The 21,367-nt window shown below is 60.2% G+C and overlaps 2 protein-coding genes across 11 annotated transcripts; one reads left to right on the top strand and one right to left on the bottom strand.

Moving 5' to 3' along the window:
* Window positions 1–772: 772 nt before the first annotated feature.
* GTPBP3 (GTP binding protein 3, mitochondrial) lies at window positions 773–7,658 on the bottom strand. 7 transcript variants are annotated; one of them, XM_033200035.1, is made up of 10 exons: window positions 6,325–6,626; window positions 5,551–6,227; window positions 4,782–5,029; window positions 4,582–4,668; window positions 4,292–4,494; window positions 4,007–4,079; window positions 3,768–3,911; window positions 3,441–3,606; window positions 1,508–1,786; window positions 773–1,322 (listed from the first exon to the last, which is right to left on the bottom strand). In XM_033200035.1, exons 2-10 carry the CDS (start codon window positions 5,796–5,798, stop codon window positions 1,097–1,099), a joined length of 1,674 nt encoding a protein of 557 aa, XP_033055926.1. In that variant the 5' UTR covers window positions 5,799–6,227; window positions 6,325–6,626; the 3' UTR covers window positions 773–1,096. The 7 variants fall into 7 exon arrangements, with proteins under 7 accessions (XP_033055926.1, XP_033055929.1, XP_033055931.1 ...); XM_033200038.1 differs by having other exon boundaries at window positions 5,551–5,661; window positions 6,228–6,626; XM_033200040.1 differs by lacking the exons at window positions 5,551–6,227; window positions 6,325–6,626 and adding an exon at window positions 7,512–7,658.
* Window positions 7,659–7,862: 204 nt separating this feature from the next.
* ANO8 (anoctamin 8) lies at window positions 7,863–19,464 on the top strand. Of its 4 annotated transcripts, none has more exons than XR_004434380.1 (18): window positions 7,863–8,069; window positions 8,833–8,943; window positions 9,075–9,207; window positions 9,390–9,528; window positions 9,603–9,699; window positions 11,297–11,413; window positions 11,494–11,621; window positions 11,720–11,881; window positions 12,205–12,357; window positions 12,457–12,583; window positions 12,694–12,749; window positions 12,874–12,948; window positions 13,723–14,544; window positions 14,828–15,019; window positions 15,139–15,270; window positions 15,363–15,473; window positions 17,335–18,655; window positions 18,824–18,966. XR_004434380.1 is itself a non-coding variant. In XM_033200031.1 (18 exons), exons 1-18 carry the CDS (start codon window positions 7,964–7,966, stop codon window positions 19,183–19,185), a joined length of 3,693 nt encoding a protein of 1,230 aa, XP_033055922.1. In that variant the 5' UTR covers window positions 7,863–7,963; the 3' UTR covers window positions 19,186–19,464. The 4 variants fall into 4 exon arrangements, 3 of the variants coding, with proteins under 3 accessions (XP_033055922.1, XP_033055923.1, XP_033055924.1); XM_033200031.1 differs by having other exon boundaries at window positions 17,335–18,004; window positions 18,824–19,464; XM_033200032.1 differs by having other exon boundaries at window positions 12,205–12,285; window positions 17,335–18,004; window positions 18,824–19,464.
* Window positions 19,465–21,367: the final 1,903 nt, after the last annotated feature.

Below are 21,367 nucleotides of genomic sequence, written 5' to 3' on the forward strand. Positions count from 1 at the left end.
GGGAGGTCAAGACAATAGGATGGCTTGAGTCCAGGAGCTCAAGACCAGCCTGGGCAACCTAGCGAGACCCCCATCTCCATAATTTTGTTTTTTCAAAAAGAAATAACGATTTGTAGAACAATGAACACAACACCATTTATATATAAATCACAAGACAAACATATTTGAAAGATACATCCACAAGTATGCAAACATTCAAAGTTCCAGAAAGACACACATTAAGCCATGACAACTGAAGAAGAGCTAAGGAAAATTTTCATGTTGAAACACTTCTGGGGCCAGTCGTGGTAGCTCACGCCTGTGATCCCAGTACTTTGGGAGGCTGAGGTGGGCAGATTACCTGAGGTCAAGGAGTTCAAGACCAGCCTGGTCAACATGGTGAAACCTCGTCTCTACTAAAAACTCAAAAATTAGCCGGCCGTGGTGGCCCGCACCTGTAGTCCCAGCTACTCAGGAGGCTGAGGCAGGAGAATCACTTGAACCTGGGAGGCAGAGATTGCAGTAAGCCGAGGTCGCACCACTGCACTTCAGCCTGGACGACAGAGTGAGTCTCTGTCTCAAAAAAACAAACAAACAAAATACAAATAAAAAACAACAACAACACCAAAAACAAAAACTAGCCAGGCATGCTGGCACATGCCTGTAATATCAGCTACTCAGGAAGCTGTGGCAGGAGAATCGATTGAGTCTGGGAGGTGGAGGTTGCAGTGAGATGCACCATTGCATGCCAGGAAGGAAGGGAGGGAGGGAGGAAAACACTTCGGCACCTGAGTTTTTTTTACATTCCTTTGGTATTTGCAAAATAAATTAAAAACCATGAAGCAAATATCCGGATATCCTCCTGTCTCCATCCCAACACGGATGCCCCAGCATCCAGGGTCCAACGGGACCTCCATTCAGCCCCATTCCAGGGCCTGAATCTCCAGGGAGCCCCTGTAGGGAGCTCACTGCCTCTCAGCTGTGTTGCTTCACTGAGAATCAAGTTCTTTCCCAGGTGAAAGAGAATCCCGATTGGCCTAAACTCTTTACAGATCCCCCGGGGCTCCTGGGGCTCCTGGGGCTCCATGCAACTTGGGTGCGACTTCCCTGGATCCCGTCACTTGCCCACGCAGAAGTCCCGGAAGATGATGTCCAGGATCTCCTCGGTACCCCCTCCACCTGTGAGCTGGGTCAGGTGACCCCGGGCCACCCGCAGCGCCTCTGCCGCCAGGGCCAGGTCTTTTGACTGCTTGTAGTGACCGAGGGCATCCAGGCAACCCTGGAGGTGGTGCTGGTGCCTTGCACGGGTCAGGAGCGGGGAACCGGTGGACGGGTCCCCACACCTGGAAGAGACAAGAGACATGGTCCCTCCTAACCTTTTACAACCATCCCTTGAAGGGGAAATGGTTGTACCTATTTCGTAGGTACAGAAATTGAAGTTGAGGGACAGGCAGGCGCCCAAAGCCAGTGGGCCAGCCCACACTTGAACTGCGGATCAGGGGAGGCTGGGAGTGGGAGGGGGGCTCACACTGCAGCTAGCTCCTTCCTCAGCGCCTCCAGGAGGCCGTCCAGACCCTCTCCAGTCAGACAGGACAGCAACAGGTGTGGGGGCAGGTCACGACGCGGACCTGGGCCCTTCGGGGACAGCAGGTCCGACTTGTTCAGCACCAGGAGGAGGCGCTGGCTGCTGTCACTGGGGCTCTGGGCTCCCACAGAGGCTACGACGGTGGCCAGGAAGTTGCAACTGGAGGGAGAGGCCAGGTCAGAGGCGTCCAGCATGGCCAGAATGAGGTCCGCCTGCTCCAGCCTGGGGGAGCAAGGTCAACTGAGCGGGAGACCAGTGGAGCAATTGAAGAAGGCACTGGGTAGAGGGACAGTGAGAAGGGCCAGGCAGAGCACTGAGGAAGCTGTAAAGCTTGAGGTGGGGAGGGTAGAAGTAGAGTACCAGGGGACTGGCAGAGTGTTGGGGGTCCAAGCCGAGCACAGAGGGTGGGACAGAGCAAGAGGGGCGGGGCACAGTGCAAGGGGCAGGGCAGAGCAAGAGGAGCGGGACACGGTGCAGGGGGCGGGGCAGGGCAAGAGGAGCGGGGCACGGTGCAGGAGGGGTGGGCACAGCACAGGGGGTAAGGGCAGAGCAAGAGGGGTGGGACACAGTGCAGGGGGCCAGGCAAGGCAAGTGGGGCAGGGAACAGTACAGGGGGCGGGGCAGAGCAAGAAAAGCTGGACACAGTGCAGGGGGCAGGGCAGAGCAGGAGGGGCTGGGTACACTGCAGGGGGTGGGGCAGGGCAGGAGGGGCGGGGCACAGCGGAGGGTGGAGCAGAGCAAGAGGGGCGGGGCACAGCACAGGGGGCGGGGCAGAGCAAGAGAGGCGGAACACAGTGCAGAGGGAAGAGCAGAGCAAGAGGGGCAGGGCACAGCACAGGGGTTGGGGCTGAGAAAAAGGGGCCGGGTGTAGCACTGGAGTGGGGCGACCATGAGTGGCGGGGCAGTGCAAGAAGGGCCAGACACACGACAGGGGACGAGGTAGAGCACGAGGGGCGGGGCAGAATGTAGGGGGTGGGCAGAGCACAGGGGATAGGGTGGACCACGAGGGGCAGAGCGGAGCGCCAGGGCGGGATAGAGGGGGCGAGGCAGAACGTGAGGGCTGGGCGGAGCGCTTAGGGATGAGAAATATGTCCGGAGGGCCGGGGGCAGGATTTAATCAGAACCAAATTACTGGCACAGTGGCTAACGCCTGTAATCCCAGCACTTTGGGAAGCCAAGGCAGGTGGGTCACCTGATGTCAGGAGTTCGAGATCAGCCTGGCCAACATGGTGAAACCCCGTCTCTACTAAATATACAAAAAATTAGCCTGGCATTGTGGTGGGCGCCTCTAATCCCAGCTACTCGGGAGGCCGAGGCAGAAGAATCGCTTGAATCCAGGAGGCGGAGGTTGCAGTGAGCCGAGATCGTACCACTGCACACTCCAGCCTGGGCAACAAGAGCGAAACTCCGTCTCAAAAAAAAAAAAAAAAAAAAAAAAACCAGAACACAGGCAGGTGCGGTGACTTACGCCTGTAATCCCAACACTTTGGGAGGCCGAGGCTCAGGAGTTAGAGACCAACTTGGCCAACATAGTGAAACCCCATCTCTACTAAAAATACAAAAAAATAGCTGGGCGTGGTCACTCCCGCCTGTATTCCCAGCTACTTGGGAGGCTGGAGAATTGCTTGAACCCGGAAGACAGAGCTTGCAGTGAGCTGAGATCGCGCCACTGCACTCCAGCCTGGGCAACAGAGCAAGACTCGGTCTCGGAAAAAAAAGAAAAAAAAAAAAAAGAACCAAATCACTGAGATCCCTGCTTGAAAGGGCATAGCAGGTTCTCTGAGATTCAGGAAGAATGAAAAATAAATGCAACAGGGAGAAAAAAGGCAGAGAAAGGGCCCCGCGTTCCCCTTCCATCACCACCCTGTCCGCCCACCTCTCCCGGGCGCGCCGAACGCCCTCCTGCTCCACCGGCCCCACGCCCTCCCGCAACCCAGCCGTGTCGCTCAGCAGCACAGGAAATCCGGCCAGGTCGACGGGGGTCTCCAGGACGTCACGGGTGGTCCCTGGCTCCGGGGACACGATGGACACAGGTTTCCGACCTGGGGGAGGGTCAAAAGAAGAGGAGAGGGTGGAGACAAGGGAGCTCCTCCCCCAGGTTCTACCCGATGTCTGGAGGGCGCTTTAGACCAGAACAATTCAATTACCCAGCTCCTGACCCCGCCCCTGGCACTAGGCCCCGCCCCCTCCCCCTCCCACTCACTGAGCAGGTTCACTAGGCTGCTCTTGCCGGCATTGGGGGGTCCAGTGACCACTACGTGCGCCCCTGAACGGAGTCTCTGCCCGCGCCTGGCATCTCGTAGATGTGCACCCAGGGCCACTTCCAGTGCCCGTACTTCGATGTCCGCTGTGGGTGAGAGAAGGCAGGCAAAGAGAGACAGTGAGGGGAGCCTTTGAGGGCTGATAGAAGTGTCTTCCTCCTCCACCACTAGGTAGACCCACCTTGCTCCAGGACCCCCTCCTCCAGGTTGTCATCCTCGCCAAAATCGATATAGGCCTCCACGTGGGCCAAAGCCTGGCGGGGACAGGGAGAGCAGAGTTGGTGTGTGCACCCAGAAACCCACCTTCCCACACCCAATTTATCCAGCCCGACTTCAGGGGCCAGATTGGCGGCTCATAGGCCGGAAGATTTCACGCAGGGAATGGATGAGGGATTGATGGGGGTCTCATGCAAGGGTTGCACAGATGGGGTCTCTGAGAGAGAGAATGGGCAAATGGGGAACTTGCTTTGGTGAGGGTCTCGGCCCAGCCACAGCAGAGGTGGCCCAGCTCCCCGTCCAGCTGCCTGAGGGCCTGCCGCCGCTGCGCCTCGGTTTCTGCGTGGATAAGGTCCGCCAGCCCCTCCACTTCGGTCAGGTTCAGCTTCCCATTGGCAAAAGCCCGCCTGGTGAACTCGCCTGCCTCCGCAGGTCGAAGCCCTGGCACGCTGCCTGCAGGAAGGTCCCAGTCTGACGCCCCCTGGTCCCCACCCAGGCCCATCGGGAGGACCAAGCATCTCCCCCAAGGCTGCAACTCACCCAAGGCCTGCAGGACGCCGCTCACCACTGCCGGGCCTCCGTGCACGTGGAACTCCACGCAGTCCTCACCGGTGAAACTCCGGGGACCTAATGTGGCAGAGAGCTGACAGTCAGAAGGACAGCACAGCCAGTGCAAACTCTTAGAAGGGGGAAACTGACTCATGGGACCTACAGGAGGCTCGGAATCTGGGGACCCTCACCTGGGAACCAGAGCACCAGTGCGCGGTCCAGAGGCTCCCCGGAGCGGGGGTCGCTGAGGAGGCGCAGGCTGGCGTGGCGAGCAGGGGGCAGGTCTCGGGCTGCCGAGAGAATCCGGAGGGCGTGGCCGCTGGAGGGGCCGCTGGTCCGGATCACCGCGATGCCGCAGCGGCCTTGGCCAGAGCTTAGCGCGAAGATGGTGGCGCCGGAGCCGGGGGCTGGTGCGCCGCTGCTCCGGCGCGTGCACAGTCTAGAACCGGAGGGGAGACGAATCAGCGCATCTGGGAGGCTCAGTCTCAGTGTCAAGTAAACCAAGGGCTTGATGATCGCGAGATGCCCCAGGTGCGGGGGATCTGCGGCTGGGGGATGCATAAATTGGATGTTCTGAAGGCCGAAGGGTGACCGGATTAGGGACTGTGAGGCCAGAAGGAGACCCAGATGTGGGCTCTGCGGCAAGGGGAATGGACGATTTAGGCACGGAAGAACGCGAATGATTGCTCTGCCGCAGGGAATTGGGCCACTAAAACCCTGGGAGTGGGTCTGAGGTCCAAGTAGCACCCCAAGCTGTCACACCCCTTCCCCTGTAGCCCCACCTGCGAGGCCCACGTGCCGCTTGGGCCGCCAGGGTCCAAAGCCCCCGCCACATGGATTTACAACCTGAGACCTCCCTGCCAGACCTGCCTGTGTGGCTTCAAGTCTGGGCAGGAAGCCCCGTCCACTCCGTGACGTGGCTAGTAAAGTGCTCAACTATTCTCGACCATCATTGGGTACCTTAGGATACGTCCCGCCCACCGTCTGAAGATCTTCGCTTCCATTGGCTGGTGCAAGGTAGAGAGGGAGGCGGGGGCTCTATGGAGGTGGGTGTAGCGAAATGTTGTTCCCCTGGCAACATGAGACCGAATTTTTAGAGTCCTAGCGCAGCGAGACTGACAATAGGAATAAGGAATGGAAGAAAGGACAGAGCGAGCTTGGCACAGGGCAGTGCAAATTACAGCGAGGGGAGGTTTTGAGTCTCGCATTTTCCGTCTGATCACTCCGCAGCCTTAGGCGTGGCAAAGACCTATGTGCGCTCAGTTTTTCAGTTCGAGAAAGGAGGGACTACCCCTCTTTAGGTTCAGGTTCAGACTGGAAACGCAGAGCATCTCAGTGACCGGGAGGGATTAGTACTGAAGAACCCACGCCCTGGCCCAGGGAAAATCTTGCCCAAACTTCTGGAAAGAGTCCTACTTGCTTTTACCGGAACTCTCCAGATTCTCTCCCCTCCCTAGCGTTCCCTCCTGCCGTTCCCTTGGCTTCGGATGCCCTTCCTCATTTGACAAACTCATCCTCAAGGCCTAGCTCCAAGATCCCCTTCTCCGGGAAGTCTTGCTGGAACCCCCAGCACAGCCCTCTCTCCACTGTGGACTTCCTTGGCTCTCTCTCTCTCTCTCTCTGGCCCAGGACTGCACCTGCAGAGACAAGTGTCCGGTCAGTCTCTGCCTCCCCGAAAGCCAGAAAGGAGAGCATCGGAGATTGCTTTCAGGTTAACCCAGGACAGCAGTGAACCTCAGAATAAAGCGCTGATGGTGGAATTCCAGGCACTGGCTGGGCGGGGTCTCCGGGAGCGCCTTTGCACGGCCGATTCTATGGTTCTGGATCAGAGCGGGCGGGCAGCGCACTTGCGTGTTAAGAAAAATCTGTCGAACAGAATAGAGTTCTAATACCCCCTTACCTCACCCTGCTCAATATTTTTATTTACTTTATTATTTTATTTTATTTTTGAGACAGGGTCTCACTCTGTCGCTCAGGCTGGAGTGCAGTGGCGCGATCGCTGCTCTTGCAACCTCCAACTTTTGGGCTCGAGGGATCCGCCTGCCTCAGCCTCCTGAATAGCTGGGACGACAGGCGCGAGCCACCACGACCGCTAATTTTTTTTTTTTTTTTTTTTGGGCAGACACGGGGATCTCACTATGTTGCCCAGGCTTTGTTTTTTTGTTTTTGTTTTTTGGGTTTTTTTGAGACGCAGTCTCGCTCTGTCGCCCAGGCTGGAGTATAGTGGCACGATCTCGACTCACTGCAACCTCCGCCCCCCAGGTTGAAGCGATTCTCCTGCCTCAGCCTCCCGAGTAGCTGGGATTACAGGTGTGCCCCGCCCGGCTAACATTTTTTTGGGGGGGGTGGGGGACGGAGTCTCGCTCTATCGCCCAGGTTGGAGTGCAGTGGCGGGTTCTCGACCCACTGCAAGCTCCGCCTCTCTGGTTCACGCCATTCTCCTGCCTCAGCCTCCCGAGTAGCTGGGACTACAGGCACCCGCCACCACGCCCGGCTAATTTTTTGTATTTTTAGTAGAGACGGGGTTTCACCGTGTTAGACAGGATGGTCTCGATCTCCTGACCTCGTGATCCACCCGCCTCGGCCTCCCAAAGTGCTGGGAGTACAGGCGTGAGCCATCGCGCCCGGCACATTTATTCTTTTCTCTGAAATTTACATTTAACTAGGCGGACTGTATTTTTATTCGCTAAACTTGACAACTCTATGGGATCCTCTCCGAGGTTACATCCTGAAGGGAGTCGGTGTTAACCGGACGAAGAGTGCATGAGGAGTATTCTAGGCAGCTAAATGGTGCTCAAGTTCCTAAGCAGGTCTTGCTGTAATTATCTATCACAGCCCTACTAGGGTGGTTGAAATTATTGTCACCAGGAATCTTCCCCAACCAGGCCCGCCCCTCCCACGTCCTCCCTTAGTCAAATTACGCCCATCTCACATTCCAAACCGGATCTCCAGGGTCTGGAGTTTGCAAATGGAGAAACTGAGGCTCCAAGGCGGGGACCAGAAGAAAGCATAGGTGGGGACAAGTTGGAGAATGCACCATCAGTGCGGGCGGGGACCAGCAATAGAGAGCGAGGTGGGCGGGCGAGAAGGAAACCCAGAAAACAACACGGGCGGAGACGCGAACCAAAGAGCTAGGCTGGCGAACTCAGCTGAGAACCCGAGAGTGACGTTCACCGGGCAGGGAAGGAGAATCGAGGTTCGGCTCGGGCGGGGACGAGAAGCAGTGCTCGGGCGAGCGAAGACGGCGGCCGGCGCGGGCGGGAGCGGCCTTTGTCTCCTCCTCCCGCGCGCTCGGCAGCGGCACCGGCCCCATGAGCCCGCGGGCCCCCGGCGCCCGGGCCTTCCGTAGCCCCTGACCTGACCTGTCCTCGTCATGGCCGAGGCCGCCTCCGGCGCCGGGGGCACGTCCCTGGAGGGCGAGCGTGGCAAGAGGCCCCCGCCGGAGGGCGAGCCTGCAGCCCCGGCGTCCGGAGTTCTGGGTATGTGTGCGGCGGCTGGACCAGACTGGGTTGCAGGTGCCTGGGGAGCCCGCGTCAACTGCACGGGGAGGAGGATCGGGGTCAAACGTAACCTGGCGTGGTGTCTGGACTAGGGGCCGGCTCCTCCCGGCACTGCGGTTGCGGCCCGGCGGGCGGGGCTGGGACGGTGCTTCGGGCTGGGGTCTCAGCGCGGAGACCAGGACACGCCCCTCCGAGAGCCCCAGGCTTGGGCTGAGCCCTGCCACCCCCGGGCTGCGGGATCGCGGCGGGCCAGGGATGCGCTTGAGAGAGCATCTCCGCGAAGAATACAGAATCATACGGTCCTGGGTTCAAATCCCAGCTCGACTGTGTGACCTTGGGCGCGTGGCTTAAACGCTGTGGGCCTCAGTTTCCTCACCTGTGAAATGGGGGTAAGAACCGCACCCAGTTCCTGGGGCTGCTGCAAGGACGGCGCTGTCACAATGTGGTGAAGCGCTCAGGGCTGCTAGTGAGCGCTCCATCGATTGTGGTTTTGGAGGCGGAGCTGGGCCTCAAGAATGAGTAAGATTTGTAAGGGAGGATCGGGGGGATGGGCATTTCTGGAGGAAGGCCTGGCTGGTGCAAGGACGTGGAGGGAGGAAAATAAGCCAAGCCCAGAGCTCCTGGGGCCTTGAATGCCAGGCGGAGTGGTGAGGAGCCCTGGTGGGGGCCGGAGGGGCCAAGACTGGAGGCTGGGTTCGGAACCCAGAGTGGCCTGACCTGGGCCTGCTACGCTGCCCCTCAGATAAGCTTTTCGGGAAGCGGCTCCTGCAAGCGGGTCGCTACCTGGTGTCCCACAAGGCGTGGATGAAGACAGTGCCTACAGAGAACTGCGACGTGCTGATGACCTTCCCAGGTACCCAAGCCTGCCCGCCCGCCCAGTGCCCAGATGCGGCTCTCCTGAGCTCGGCTTCCCAGAGCGGGAATATGTAGGAGGCCTTGGGCCCCCTCGTGGCAAGAGCCATCGGTCCCTGTGCCCCTTGGCAGACACGACCGATGACCACACGCTGCTATGGCTGCTGAACCACATCCGCGTGGGCATCCCCGAGCTCATCGTGCAAGTCCGCCACCACCGCCACACGCGTGCCTACGCCTTCTTTGTCACCGCCACGTATGAGAGGCGAGTCCCCTGTCCCTGGCCTCTCGCTGTGCCTGCCACCCGGCTCACCGCTCTACCAAGTGCCAACCATGCTATCCAGCTGCCCTGCGTTTGTCCCAAAGGCTGCCAGGTGCAGCATCCTCAGCCCCAGGATGGTGGGCCTGGGCCTCCCTGTGAGCCCACCTCCTCCGCCTTGTTCACAGCCTACTCCGAGGGGCCGACGAGCTGGGTCTGCGCAAGGCAGTGAAGGCCGAGTTTGGCGGGGGCACCCGCGGCTTCTCCTGCGAGGAGGACTTTATCTATGAGAATGTGGAGAGCGAGCTGCGCTTCTTCACTTCCCAGGTGAGGCCGGCTCTGGGCCCCCGCATGCATCCTGTGCCTATGAGTTCCCTGAGCTCACGCCCTCTTCCTCGCAGGAACGCCAGAGCATCATCCGCTTCTGGCTGCAGAATTTGCGTGCGAAGCAGGGAGAGGCGCTCCACAACGTGCGCTTCCTGGAGGACCAGCCAATCAGTGAGCAGGGCGGGGCCAACACCAATCACAGGCAGAGAGTTGGGTGGAGCTCTTCAAAGATAGCTTATCGGAGCAGGAGGGTGGGGCCTAGTCCAACCAGTCAGGGGTTGGCAAAGAGTGAAGTACCCAATAAGTTAAAGGGGCGTGGCCTTAGCAAAAGGGTGGTGCTTATCTCCTGAGTTGGGTGGAGCTCTGAGGACAGCTTATCATGGCAGGAGGGCGGGGCTTATGTCCAACCAGTTAGGGGTTGGCAAAGAGTTGGGAAACCAAGGAGCTGAGGGGGCGTGGCTTTAGCCAAAGTGTGGGGCTTATTTCTGGGACTGGGGTCCAGGAGAGGCCCTTTCTGGGTCTGGGATAAGGTGGAGGCAGGGACCATGGACAGCACTCCACCTATAGAGTGGTGTGACTCTGGGCGTTGGACTCCCCTCCAGGAAACTAGCCACCCAAGTTCACCTTTCAACAGCAACTTTTTACCATTCCTCAGACGTTCAGGTTCACAAACTGAGCTTTATTTAAAACATGGGAACAGGCGCAGTGGCTCCCAGTACTTTGGGAGGTCGAGGCGGTAGCATCACTTGAGCCCAGGAGTTCGAGTTAGCAGTGAGCCATGGTAGCGCCACTGCACTCTGTCCAGCCTGGGTGACAGAGCGAGACCCTGTCTCAAAATAAGCAAATAAATACATAAATAAAGAAAAAGATAAGACCGAGCGCGGTGGCTGATGCCTGTAATCCCAGCACGTTGGGAGGCTGAGGCGGGCGTATCAGGAGGTCAGGAAATCCAGACCATCCTGGCCAATATGGTGAAACCCCCGTCTGTATTAAAAATACAAAAATTAGCTGAGGTTGGTGGCATGCTCCTGTAGCCCCAGCTACTCGGGAGACTGAGGCAGGAGAATCGCTTGAACCTGGGAGGCGGAGGTTGCAGTGAGCCGAAATGGCACCACTGCACTCCAGCCTGGTGACACAGCGAGACCCTGTCTCAAAAAAAAAAAAAAAAAAAAAAAAAAAAGCCGGGTGCGGTGGCTCACACCTGTAATCCTAGCACTTTGAGAGGCCGAGGTGGGTGGATCACTTGAGGTCTGGAATTTGAGACCAGCCTGACCAACGTGGTGAAACCCCGTCTCTACTAAAATATAAAAATTAGCCGGGCATGGTAGTGGGTGCCTGTAATCCCAGTTACTCGGGAGGCTGAGGCACAAGAATCACTTGAATGCGGGAGGCAGAGGTTGCAGTGAGGCTGAGGCACGAGAATCGCTTGAATGCGGGAGGCAGAGGTTACAGTGAGCGGAGATCGCGCCACTGCACTCCAGCCTCGGTGATAGAGCGCAACTCTGTCTCAAAACAAAACAAAACGAAACAAAACAAAAAACGTGGTTCCTCACTCTCCCAGTTCCTTTGCATCCTCCCTGCCTGCCCCTACACCTACAATTTCTGAAGGAGAATCAGATCTTCTATCCATCTAGAACTCTTCCCTGGAAAGAGCTCTAGAGGTTTAAGAGCAGGCAAAAAACTGTGACCTGGGTTTCAGACAAAAGGGGGCTAGTCAGGCTAGGCATAGGTGGAGGTGCAGGGATCACCTGTGCTCCTCCTTCCACAGTCCCCGAGCTGGCAGCACGTGGGATCATCCAGCAAGTGTTCCCTGTCCATGAGCAGCGTATTCTGAACCGCCTCATGAAGTCATGGGTGCAGGCCGTGTGTGAAAACCAGCCTCTAGGTGCTGCCTGGGCTGGGGGGTGGGAGGGGAGTCCCAGCAGACAAGCAGGGGGTGACTGAGACCCACTTGTCCCCTGGCAGATGACATCTGTGATTACTTTGGTGTGAAAATTGCCATGTACTTCGCCTGGCTGGGCTTCTACACGTCGGCTATGGTATACCCAGCCGTCTTCGGGTCTGTCCTGTATACATTCACAGAGGCTGATCAGGTACTGGGCAGGGACCCGGCAACGTCTGGGGGATTCAGAGGCACCCTCCTTTCTGGACTGGCACAAACAATGACTCAACTCTTCTCTGCCACTCACAGACAAGCCGGGATGTTTCCTGCGTGGTCTTTGCCCTCTTCAATGTGATCTGGTCGACGCTGTTCCTAGAGGAATGGAAGCGGAGAGGGGCTGAGCTGGCATACAAGTGGGGGACGCTGGATTCACCTGGGGAAGCTGTGGAGGAGCCACGCCCCCAGTTCAGGGTTAGTTGGGGGCTGAGTCCAGGGTCTTGGAGACAGGGCAAAAGTAAATATGGTGGGGAGCACTGCAGGAGCAAAGGCAGAGAGGTGTGAATAGGGTTTTTCCATCAAAGAGCGGATGCCAAATCGAGGTGGGCTCTGTGTGCTCCCCAGGGGGAGGGGTGGAAGTTGGATTTGAGGGACTGGGAACAGTGCCCTAGGTGGGTGACTGAAAGGGTCACCTCCACATGATGGAGGGAAATTGAGTTCCAAGGATAGGGAGGGGTGCGTGAGGCAGAGGTGGCCCCTCTAATCTCATGCTGGGCCTGGCCCTTGCCCACCATCAGGGCGTGCGACGCATCAGCCCCATCACGCGGGCCGAGGAGTTCTACTACCCGCCCTGGAAGCGGCTGCTCTTCCAGCTGCTTGTGAGCCTCCCCCTGTGCCTGGCGTGCCTCCTCTGTGTCTTCTTGCTCATGCTTGGCTGCTTCCAGCTGCAGGTGACCCCTGTACCCCCACCCGCCCTGTCCTTGGTGCCCAGCTCCACCTTGGGCTGAGCCCTGAAGCTGGGATGAGCACAGAATCCCCTTCTCTCGCAGGAGCTAGTGCTGAGCGTGAAGGGGTTGCCCCGTCTCGCCCGATTCCTGCCTAAGGTCATGCTGGCCCTGATTGTCAGTGTGAGTGCCGAGGGCTACAAGAAGCTAGCCATCTGGCTCAATGACATGGGTACGCCCTGCCAGGGGGTCTCGGGGAGGAAGGTCTCCACTGCCCCTTGGGATCCTTGCCACCCTTGGGGGTATGGCGGCTGCCCGCTCACTCTTCCCCTCGGCCCCTAGAAAATTACCGGCTGGAGAGCGCCTATGAGAAGCACCTCATCATCAAAGTTGTCCTGGTGAGTCACCATCATCGGGCAGGGGGACAGCAGGGAAGCTGTGGGGTCTGTATGGGGGCACAAGGAAGGCTCCAAGGAGTGGGGTGGGGGTGCAGGGTGACCACCGCCTGCCTCCTTCCTGCAGTTCCAGTTTGTCAACTCGTACCTGAGCCTCTTCTACATCGGTTTCTACCTCAAGGACATGGAACGCTTGAAAGAGGTGAGACCCCCGCCCCAGCGGCAGTCCCCCCTGCTCCCATGGCGGCCAGCGAGGGGCCAGACCTGGCACAAGGGGTCCAAGGGCTCTCCAGCCCCTCCCTCCCCTCCTCCATCCTTCTCTCCTGTCTGTGCGTCCGTTGTCCGTCGTCTGTGCGTCCTCTCTCTGCCTGTCGTCCCCCCATCTGTCCGTCCATCTGTCCGTCGGTCCCTTCACAGCTCCTGCTCGTCCTGTCCCTGTCCCAGAGCCTCGAGCGGCAGCTGCGGGCGGTACTGGTCCCGCTCGCGGCCCTGCGGTTCCGCCTGCTCCTCCTCTCCCTCCGGGGCCTCCTGCTCGCGGCCCAGGCCAAAGTACGGGCAGGTGGCGAGCCCGTGGGGCCTCGCCGGGGTGGGCAGCGTGGCTGTGCTGGGGACCTGGTGCGCCGAGCTGAGGGCGCATGCGCGAAGGCAATCTGGGGTGGCGGGGAGGCCAGCAAGCAGGTGCAGGCGGCTGGGAGCGCACACGGCCGGGTGCACCGGCCGAGCCCGCGGTGGGGTGGAGACGCGCTGGGCCTGCCCGGGAGGTCGGCGAGGAGCGCTGCGCCTGCCAGGCTGTAGTTTGTGGCTGAGCGCTGGGGGCCTCGCGTCCAGGCGCGTCCAAAGCAACGGAGTTAGGAACTGGATTCGGCGTGTGTCTGGGCACGGTGCTCCAGCGGGGCACCCAGGGAGGGTGAGTCCCCCGATCCTGGCGCCCCGCTTGCCCCCCACGTGCCTGTCTCCTTCCCCTTCCTGCCCCCAGATGCTGGCCACGCTGCTGATCACCCGCCAGTTCCTCCAGAACGTGCGCGAGGTCCTGCAGCCGCACCTGTACCGGCGCCTGGGCCGCGGCGAGCTCGGCCTGCGGGCCATCTGGGAACTGGCCCGAGCCCTGCTTGGCCTCCTGAGCCACCGGCGCCCTGCGCCCCGCCGCCTAGAACCCCAGGCGGATGAGGGCGGGAGCGGCGGCAGCGGGGGCGGGGGCCGCAGGTGCCTCAGCGGGGGCTGCGGGGCGCCGGAGGAGGAGGAGGAGGCGGCGCCGGTGGAGCGGCGGCGGGCGGGGGAAGGCTGGGAGGAGGGGGACGGGCCTCCAGGGGGCAAGGAGGAGGACGAGGACGACGACGAGGAGGAGGACGAAGAGGAAGAGGAGGACGAGGAGGAGGGCGAGGAAGGGGGCCTCCTGGACTGCGGGCTCCGGCTGAAGAAGGTCAGCTTCGCTGAGCGCGGCGCGGGGCGGCGTCGGCCCGGCCCAAGCCCGGAGGCCCTCCTGGAGGAGGGGAGCCCCACCATGGTGGAGAAGGGGCTAGAGCCGGGAGTGTTCACTCTGGCCGAGGAGGACGACGAGGCGGAGGGTGCTCCCGGCAGCCCTGAACGGGAGCCCCCGGCCATCCTGCTCCGCCGGGCCGGGGGCGAGGGCCGAGACCAGGGGCCCGACGGGGGCCCGGACCCGGAGCCCAGCTCCAACAGCGATTCGACCCGTAGGCAGAGACGGCAGAACCGGTCGTCTTGGATTGACCCGCCCGAGGAGGAACACTCTCCCCAGCTCACCCAGGCGGAGCTGGAGAGCTGTATGAAGAAGTACGAGGTGAGGAGGGGCGGGGCCCCGCAGGGGCGGGGTCTCGCAGGGGGCTGTTCGCACAGTCCGAGGGTGAAGGCAGTTGGGGTGGGAGAGAGTGGTGATAACAGGGCCCTTGATGCTGAGATGCTACAGGAGAGGAAGGCCTAGCCAGATAGAGGAAGCCTCTGGACTGGCCAAGGATGGGGACAGGCCCTGGGTCCATGTGGGATCATCCGAGGGAGGCGGGCTCAATGGGAGGAAGATTGTCCGAGGGAAGAGGCTTCCAGGTCTGAGGCCCGCCCACTCGCAGGACACGTTCCAGGACTACCAGGAGATGTTCGTGCAGTTCGGCTACGTAGTGCTCTTCTCATCCGCCTTCCCCCTGGCGGCGCTGTGCGCCCTGGTCAACAACCTCATTGAGATCCGCAGCGACGCCTTCAAGCTGTGCACCGGGCTGCAGCGGCCCTTCGGCCAGCGCGTGGAGAGCATCGGCCAGTGGCAGGTGGGGGGAAGCCAAGAGCTCCGAGCTGAGGCCCAGATGGAGCCCAGGTGCAGCTGGGAGGAGCCTGGGGTCTGGGGAGGCCGACTGGACCCCGTCTGAGCCCTCCTGCCACCCTGCAGAAGGTGATGGAGGCCATGGGTGTCCTAGCGATTGTGGTCAACTGCTACTTGATCGGCCAGTGCGGGCAGCTGCAGCGCCTCTTCCCCTGGCTGAGCCCGGAGGCAGCCATCGTGTCCGTGGTGGTGCTCGAGGTGGGGCCGGCGACAGGGGCAGGGGCAGCTGGGAGGCAGGAGGGCGGCCCCAGCGTCTGCAGCCTGCAGCCTCCTCTCTGCCACCCCTGCAGCACTTCGCTCTGCTCCTCAAGTACCTCATCCACGTGGCCATCCCCGATATCCCGGGCTGGGTGGCCGAGGAAATGGCCAAGCTGGAGTACCAGCGCCGCGAGGCCTTTAAGGTAGGGGGGCCAGGCTGGGCTCCGTTTTCTCACTGGTGGGGCTGCTGGTGGATCTCTGATCTTGATGACCAAGATCAGATGGTGCCTCTGCATTGGTGAGGGCAAATGCAGAGACTGCACAGAGTTGGGTGTAATAATGAGTGCTCCCTGGCTGGGTGCAGTGGCTCACTCCTATAATCCCAGCACTTTGGGAGACCAAGGTGGGAGGATCGCTTGAGCCCAGGAGTTTGAGGCACAGGGAGCCATGATCGTGGCACTGCACTCCAGCCTGGGTGATGGAGCAAGACCCTATCTCTAAAAAGAGTAATAATAAGCAATAATAACTAGTGCTCACAACAGCTCCAGTCACTTCTGGAATCCTGGTGGCATCCAGCACCAGGCTGGCCCTTCAGAACCTTCAGTCATCCACCAGCTTGCCCAGTTGCATCCTGTTAGGGGCCAGGGACACAGCGGAGGCTTCCTAGAAGCCCAGCTTCTTCGGCATTCCTCAGAAAGCTACAGAACGGGCCAAGGAGCTCCCCAGTGCCTGCACAGGGAACATTCCTCGAGAATGACAATGTCCTGTGTCTGTACTGTCCCTGCAGCCTTTAGCTACAGGTGATGAGTGAGCACGCTGAAGTGGGACTGCTGTGACCAAGAAACTGAATTTTTATTTTATTGAACATGAATGCATTTAAGTTTACATGGACAGAGCCTCGCGTGGCTACCTGGGTATAGTTTGCTGCAGCCACGGTCCTTTTTTTTCTTTTTTTGAGACAATCTCTTTCACTCTGTCATCCAGGCTGGAGTATAGTGGCACAATCTCGGCTCACTACAACCTCCACCTCCCAGGCTCAAGCAATTCTCGTGCCTCCCAAATAGCTGGGATTACAGACACGTGCCACCATGCACGGCTAATTTTTGTATTTTTAATAGAGATGGGGTTTCACCATGTTGGTCAGGCTGGTCTCCAATTCCTGACCTCACGCAATCTGCCCACCTCCCAAGGTGCTGGGATTATAGGTGTGAGCCACTGCGCCCAGCCTGCAGCCACGGTTCTGTCTCTTGCCTGTTCTCTGGGAAGCAGGGGATCAGTTGAGGCTCAAGATTGGTTTCCACTTTACCAATTCCTAAGACGCTGTCTGGCACACAGCCGGGGACACAGTTGATGGCCAGTGAATGTTTGTTTTCTTTTCAATTCCCAGAAAGTACCGGCATGGGTCCAGGGAGTCATTCAGTTGCACCCAATAAGCCTCGGAATCTCTCTCCAGTTCCCCAGAGAATCTCAGTGTGGGCCCAGAGATGCAGTTGGCACCCAATAAGCTTTGTTTTTTTTCTTTTTTTGAGACAGAGTCTCGCTTTGTCCCCAGGCTGGAGTGCAATGGCACGATCTCAGTTCACTGTAACCTCTGTCTCCTGGGTTCAAGCGATTCCCCTGCCTCAGTATTCCGAGTAGCTAGGATTACAGGCATGCACAACCATGCTGTTAATTTTTATATTTTTGGTAGAGACGGGGTTTTGCCATGTTGGCCAGGCTGGTCTCGAACTCCTGGCCTCAAGTGATCTGCCCACCTCAGCCTCCCAAAGTGCTGGGATTACAGGCGTGAGCAACTGCACCCGGCCCCAATAAGCATTTAAGCCTCCCTGACTTCCACAGAGAGGCCCATCGTGTACCTGGGAATGCAGTTGGCATGCAATAAGTGATTAGATCTCTCCCACTTCTGCAGGAAGCCCCCATTGTGGGTGCAGGGATACAGTTGGAACCTAATAAGCATTTAAGTCTCCCCCACTTTTGCAGAGAGCCCTGGCGTGCACCAGCCTCGGCTGGCACCTGCTAATACCCTTTCTTCTTAGTCCTGTAACGGCTTGGCTCTACCTGCAGAGACATGAGCGCCAGGCCCAGCATCGCTACCAGCAGCAGCAGCGCAGGCGGCGGGAGGAGGAGGAGCGACAGCGCCATGCAGAGCACCATGCCCGGCGGGAGCATGATTCTGGTGGCCGGGAGGAGGCGAGGGCTGAGGGCTCTGGGCTGGACCCCGCCACCTCCTCCGAGAAGGCCTCTGCCAAGGCCAAGGGCAGCACTGCAGGTGGCCATGGGCCTGAGCGGCCCAAACGCCCAGGGTCTCTGCTGGCACCCAACAACGTCATGAAGTTGAAGCAGATCATCCCACTGCAGGGCAAATTCCTCTCATCGGGGGCCACATCCTCACTGGCCGCTGCAGGGGCCGGAGCCACCGCCCGGCCTCCCCCTGCCCAGTCACCCACCGGCAGCGACACCCGCCTGCCCGCCTTTCTCAGCTTCAAGTTCCTCAAGTCACCCGAGACCCGGCGGGACTCTGAGCGCAGCCACTCGCCGCCCAAAGCCTTCCACGCTGGCAAGCTCTTCCCCTTTGGTGGCACCCGGGCTGAGCCTGGGTCCAACGGGGTGGGCGGGCAGGCCCGACCAGATGGGACCCCCAGCAGTGGCGGCAGCCGGGTTCAGAGGAGTGGGCCGGTGGACGAGGCCATGGCTGAGGAGCTGGAAGCCTCCCGGCCCGAAGAGGAAGGCTCAGGTCACAAGCTTTAACTCGGGGGTGGGGACGCCGGGCCGGCTTTGGGGGTAGGGTAGGGTGGCCAGGCCTGGGGAGAGGGGTTGAAGGGGACAGAGGAGGCCCGGTCTTGGGTCCTGGCAGGGACCTGGGTCAGTGGTACATGCAGCCTCTCAGTTAAAGCCTGCTTCGTATCTCCAGGGCCTTTGTTAGCCTAGAGCCCCGTGCCTGACCCTCCCCAGGGAGGGATGCCAAAGCCGACCGCACCCAGGGACCCCCCACCATGCTCCCCTGCCAGGAGAGATGAGGGAGGCCCGCTTCCCATCCAGCCCACCCTTCTGCTCCAGCTCACTCTGGGGGGGACTTGACCCCCCAGGCCTCTATGCAAATCCACACCCTGCAGCCCAGCTGTTCAGGAAGGACTTCCTCGGAGGTGGGGCTGGGGCTGCCCACCCAGGGAGCTCCCACATGTGCTGAGCAGAGGTGCAGGCCTCACCCCTACCCTCCCACCCCCGCCACCTCCCTTGCCCCAATCCCAGCCTGGCTCTAGCAACCCCCTCCCCAGGGAGCACAACAGGTGGCAGCTGCAGCACAAGGGCCATAGGTCAGAAGCCAGAGGGACTTCCTCAAACTGTCCTCCCCCTGTGACCAGGGGGGGCCGTGCCCAGAGGCAGGGTATGCATCGGAAGCCGCCCAGGGGGCCGGCCCACCTCAGTCTCTGATCAGAAGCAATAAGGCCTTTATGTGCCTGGAAGCCGGGGAGGGAGTGTGGGCAGGGTTGCCAGCCCGGCGGGGTCCAGCGGGGGCGGCATCCCCCCGGAACGGCCCCTCTCGCCTCCGCAGGGACAGCGCTGGCCCCCGTGGGCGCCCCTGCCCTCCGCACCCGCCGCAGCCGGAGCCCCGCACCGCCGCCGCCAATGCCGCTGCCCCGGCCCCCGACACCGCCCGCCGGCTGCTGGCAGTGGGACGGGCCCTGGGGCTGCGGGGGTGAGGGTGCCGTCCCCCGCCAGGCCCTGGCTGCTGCCGAGTGCCCGCCCTGTGCCATGGCCGGGGCCCCACCCGCCCCCCAGCCTCTGCCGGGGGACGCCAGCTTTTACAGCCTCCCGCCCCCACCGCTGCCACCCACCTCGGAGCCCCTCGAGACCCCGGCGCCCTCCCCTAGCCCCAGCCCCCAGGCCGTGTGCTGGCCCAGCGGCTGGCATTAGCTCTGCCCGCCCTGCCTTCTCTTCTCATATGCAATATCCGTCATTCACAGCGGCGGCCGGTCCCCAAAATGCAAGACGCCTTCAGCCCCCAACGGACCCCAGTATTGGCCGGCGCCCCCCATCTGCCGTTTTCCTTTCCAAATGAAAGGAAACCCATAAAACCAACAGAAAACACACACACACACACACAGAATAGGCGATTATTTATTTGTTTTTAATTTATTTTGTCATATTTTTGTAAAACGGCAGAAATGCAATAAAAACTATATTTCAACAGTGCCTGAGGTCAGAGCAGTGGAAAAGGGAGTGGGGGTGGGGGAGTCTGGGTGGCTGGGGCCTGGATTGGGCACCCCCTCCCCCCATCCTGGTACAGGCTGGCTTGACCCTTGGGGGCCTCCTCCCAAAAACTGGGTCTCGGCCACAGATGGAAAACTCCAGGCTGTGCCGCCTCTGAGACGGCCCAGATTTGGAGGCCAACTTCAGCCCTGGCTTCAGCCACTAGACAAAGGAAGGAATCTCTAAGTGCTGAAAAGAGGCGGCAATGTGTGCACAGGCCCCAGTCCTGAGTAAGACTCCTTCTCAATGAGGACAGAGTGGTGGTTTGCAAGACGCGCCCCCTTCTGGCACACCCACCTCCTGGAACATTGTCTGGGGAGCCAGAGAGAGTGGGAAGAGCTTGTGGCATGAACATCGGAAGGCACCTGGCACCTGAGCCTCCTGCAGTCCCCGAGTTGCGATGCTGAGAGAATGGCACATTTAGGTATCCCCAGGACACGGAGTGGCATTGGGATGCAGCAGGGATGTCCCACTGTGGGACGGACATCAGACCCATGTCTCTGGGACTCTGTCGTATGACTCAGGAACAGGAATGTGGCCTCTCAGACCCTCAGGTTTGTCAGGAAGAAGAGGACAAATGTGTACACATCCAAAGGCTTAAGGCTCAGAGACCAACGTGGCCATGCAGGAGGGCTGGGTCAGAGGGCCTGGCTGGGGCCAGTGTGAGCAAGGGGCCCTTCAGAAGGCTGTGGAGAAGTCAGAGTTCACTGGAGGCAGGAGAACAGCCTGTGCAAAGGCGGAGAAGGTGGAGGCAGTTTGGGGGAACAGTGGGGTACGGAGCACCCCAAAGGCAGGAGGGGTAGGCAGAGGCTGGCTCAGGGGCCCGGCGTCCTACCACAGGCAGTGGGAGTCACACACAGTGTGTATGCCAGGTGGGGCATGTCCCGACAGATCCAGCGGTTCTAGGGGGAGGCCACAGGGAGGCGAGCTGGGACACAGCCCTGAGACCCCATTGGAGGGAGCTGAGGCAGGGGAGGGGAAGGAGGTGCCTGCCCAGCAGCCCTGCAGACCCATGGGCAGACAGCATAGTTAAGAGAGCCCCCAGCCACTCAAAGCAGAAACTGGGGGCCAGAGAGGTCTAGAGAGGCCTAGGGGAAGGGCGGGGGTGCCCCCTGCTCCCACTCTGGCCCCTGGCCTTGGAAGCTGAAGTCCCACCATCTCAGTCATTCACAGACGGACACCGCAGGCCTGCCCAGGTCACATCAACCCTGGGGACTGGGACTCCCCAGCTGGGCTGGGAGCCTCCAGGGCATTCAGCCCAACCCGGCACTACTGACCCGGCACTACTACTGACCGCGGTCAACTGTGTATTTCCTGACCACCTGCCCTGTGACCACACGGACCCTACAGCACCATCCCTGTGGTGCAGACACTTCCGAGAGCTGGGAGACACAGCTGGGTGGCCGTGCTGTGCCTGGGCCGGGTCAGCCACTCCTTGTGTAGGATGGGAGCCCACCCTGACACTGTCCGTCCTTGGGAGAGATGGGCTGCCCAGGCCCGAGGGTCTATCTGAGGCAGGCGGACCCTCCATAGCCCAGAGTCTCTGCTAGCTCTGTGGCCCAACCCCACACCATCCCAACGCCCTCAGACTCAGCTCTCAAAACCAAGACCTCTGCCAGGCACGGTGGCTCACGTCTGTAACCTCAGCACTTTGGGAGGCTGAGGAAGGCAGATGACTTGAGCCCAGGAGTTTGAGACCAGCCTGGGCAACATGGTGAAACCCTGTCTCTATGAAAAAATTTTTAAAAATTAGCCAGGCAGTGGGGTGCGGTCCCAGCACTTTGGGAGGCTGAGGCAGGCGAAGCACCTGAGGTCAGGAGTTCGAGACCAGCCTGGCCAACATGGC

Source organism: Trachypithecus francoisi, unplaced genomic scaffold, assembly GCF_009764315.1.
Source record: "Trachypithecus francoisi isolate TF-2019V2 unplaced genomic scaffold, Tfra_2.0 Lachesis_group5, whole genome shotgun sequence".
NCBI lineage: Eukaryota > Metazoa > Chordata > Mammalia > Primates > Cercopithecidae > Trachypithecus > Trachypithecus francoisi.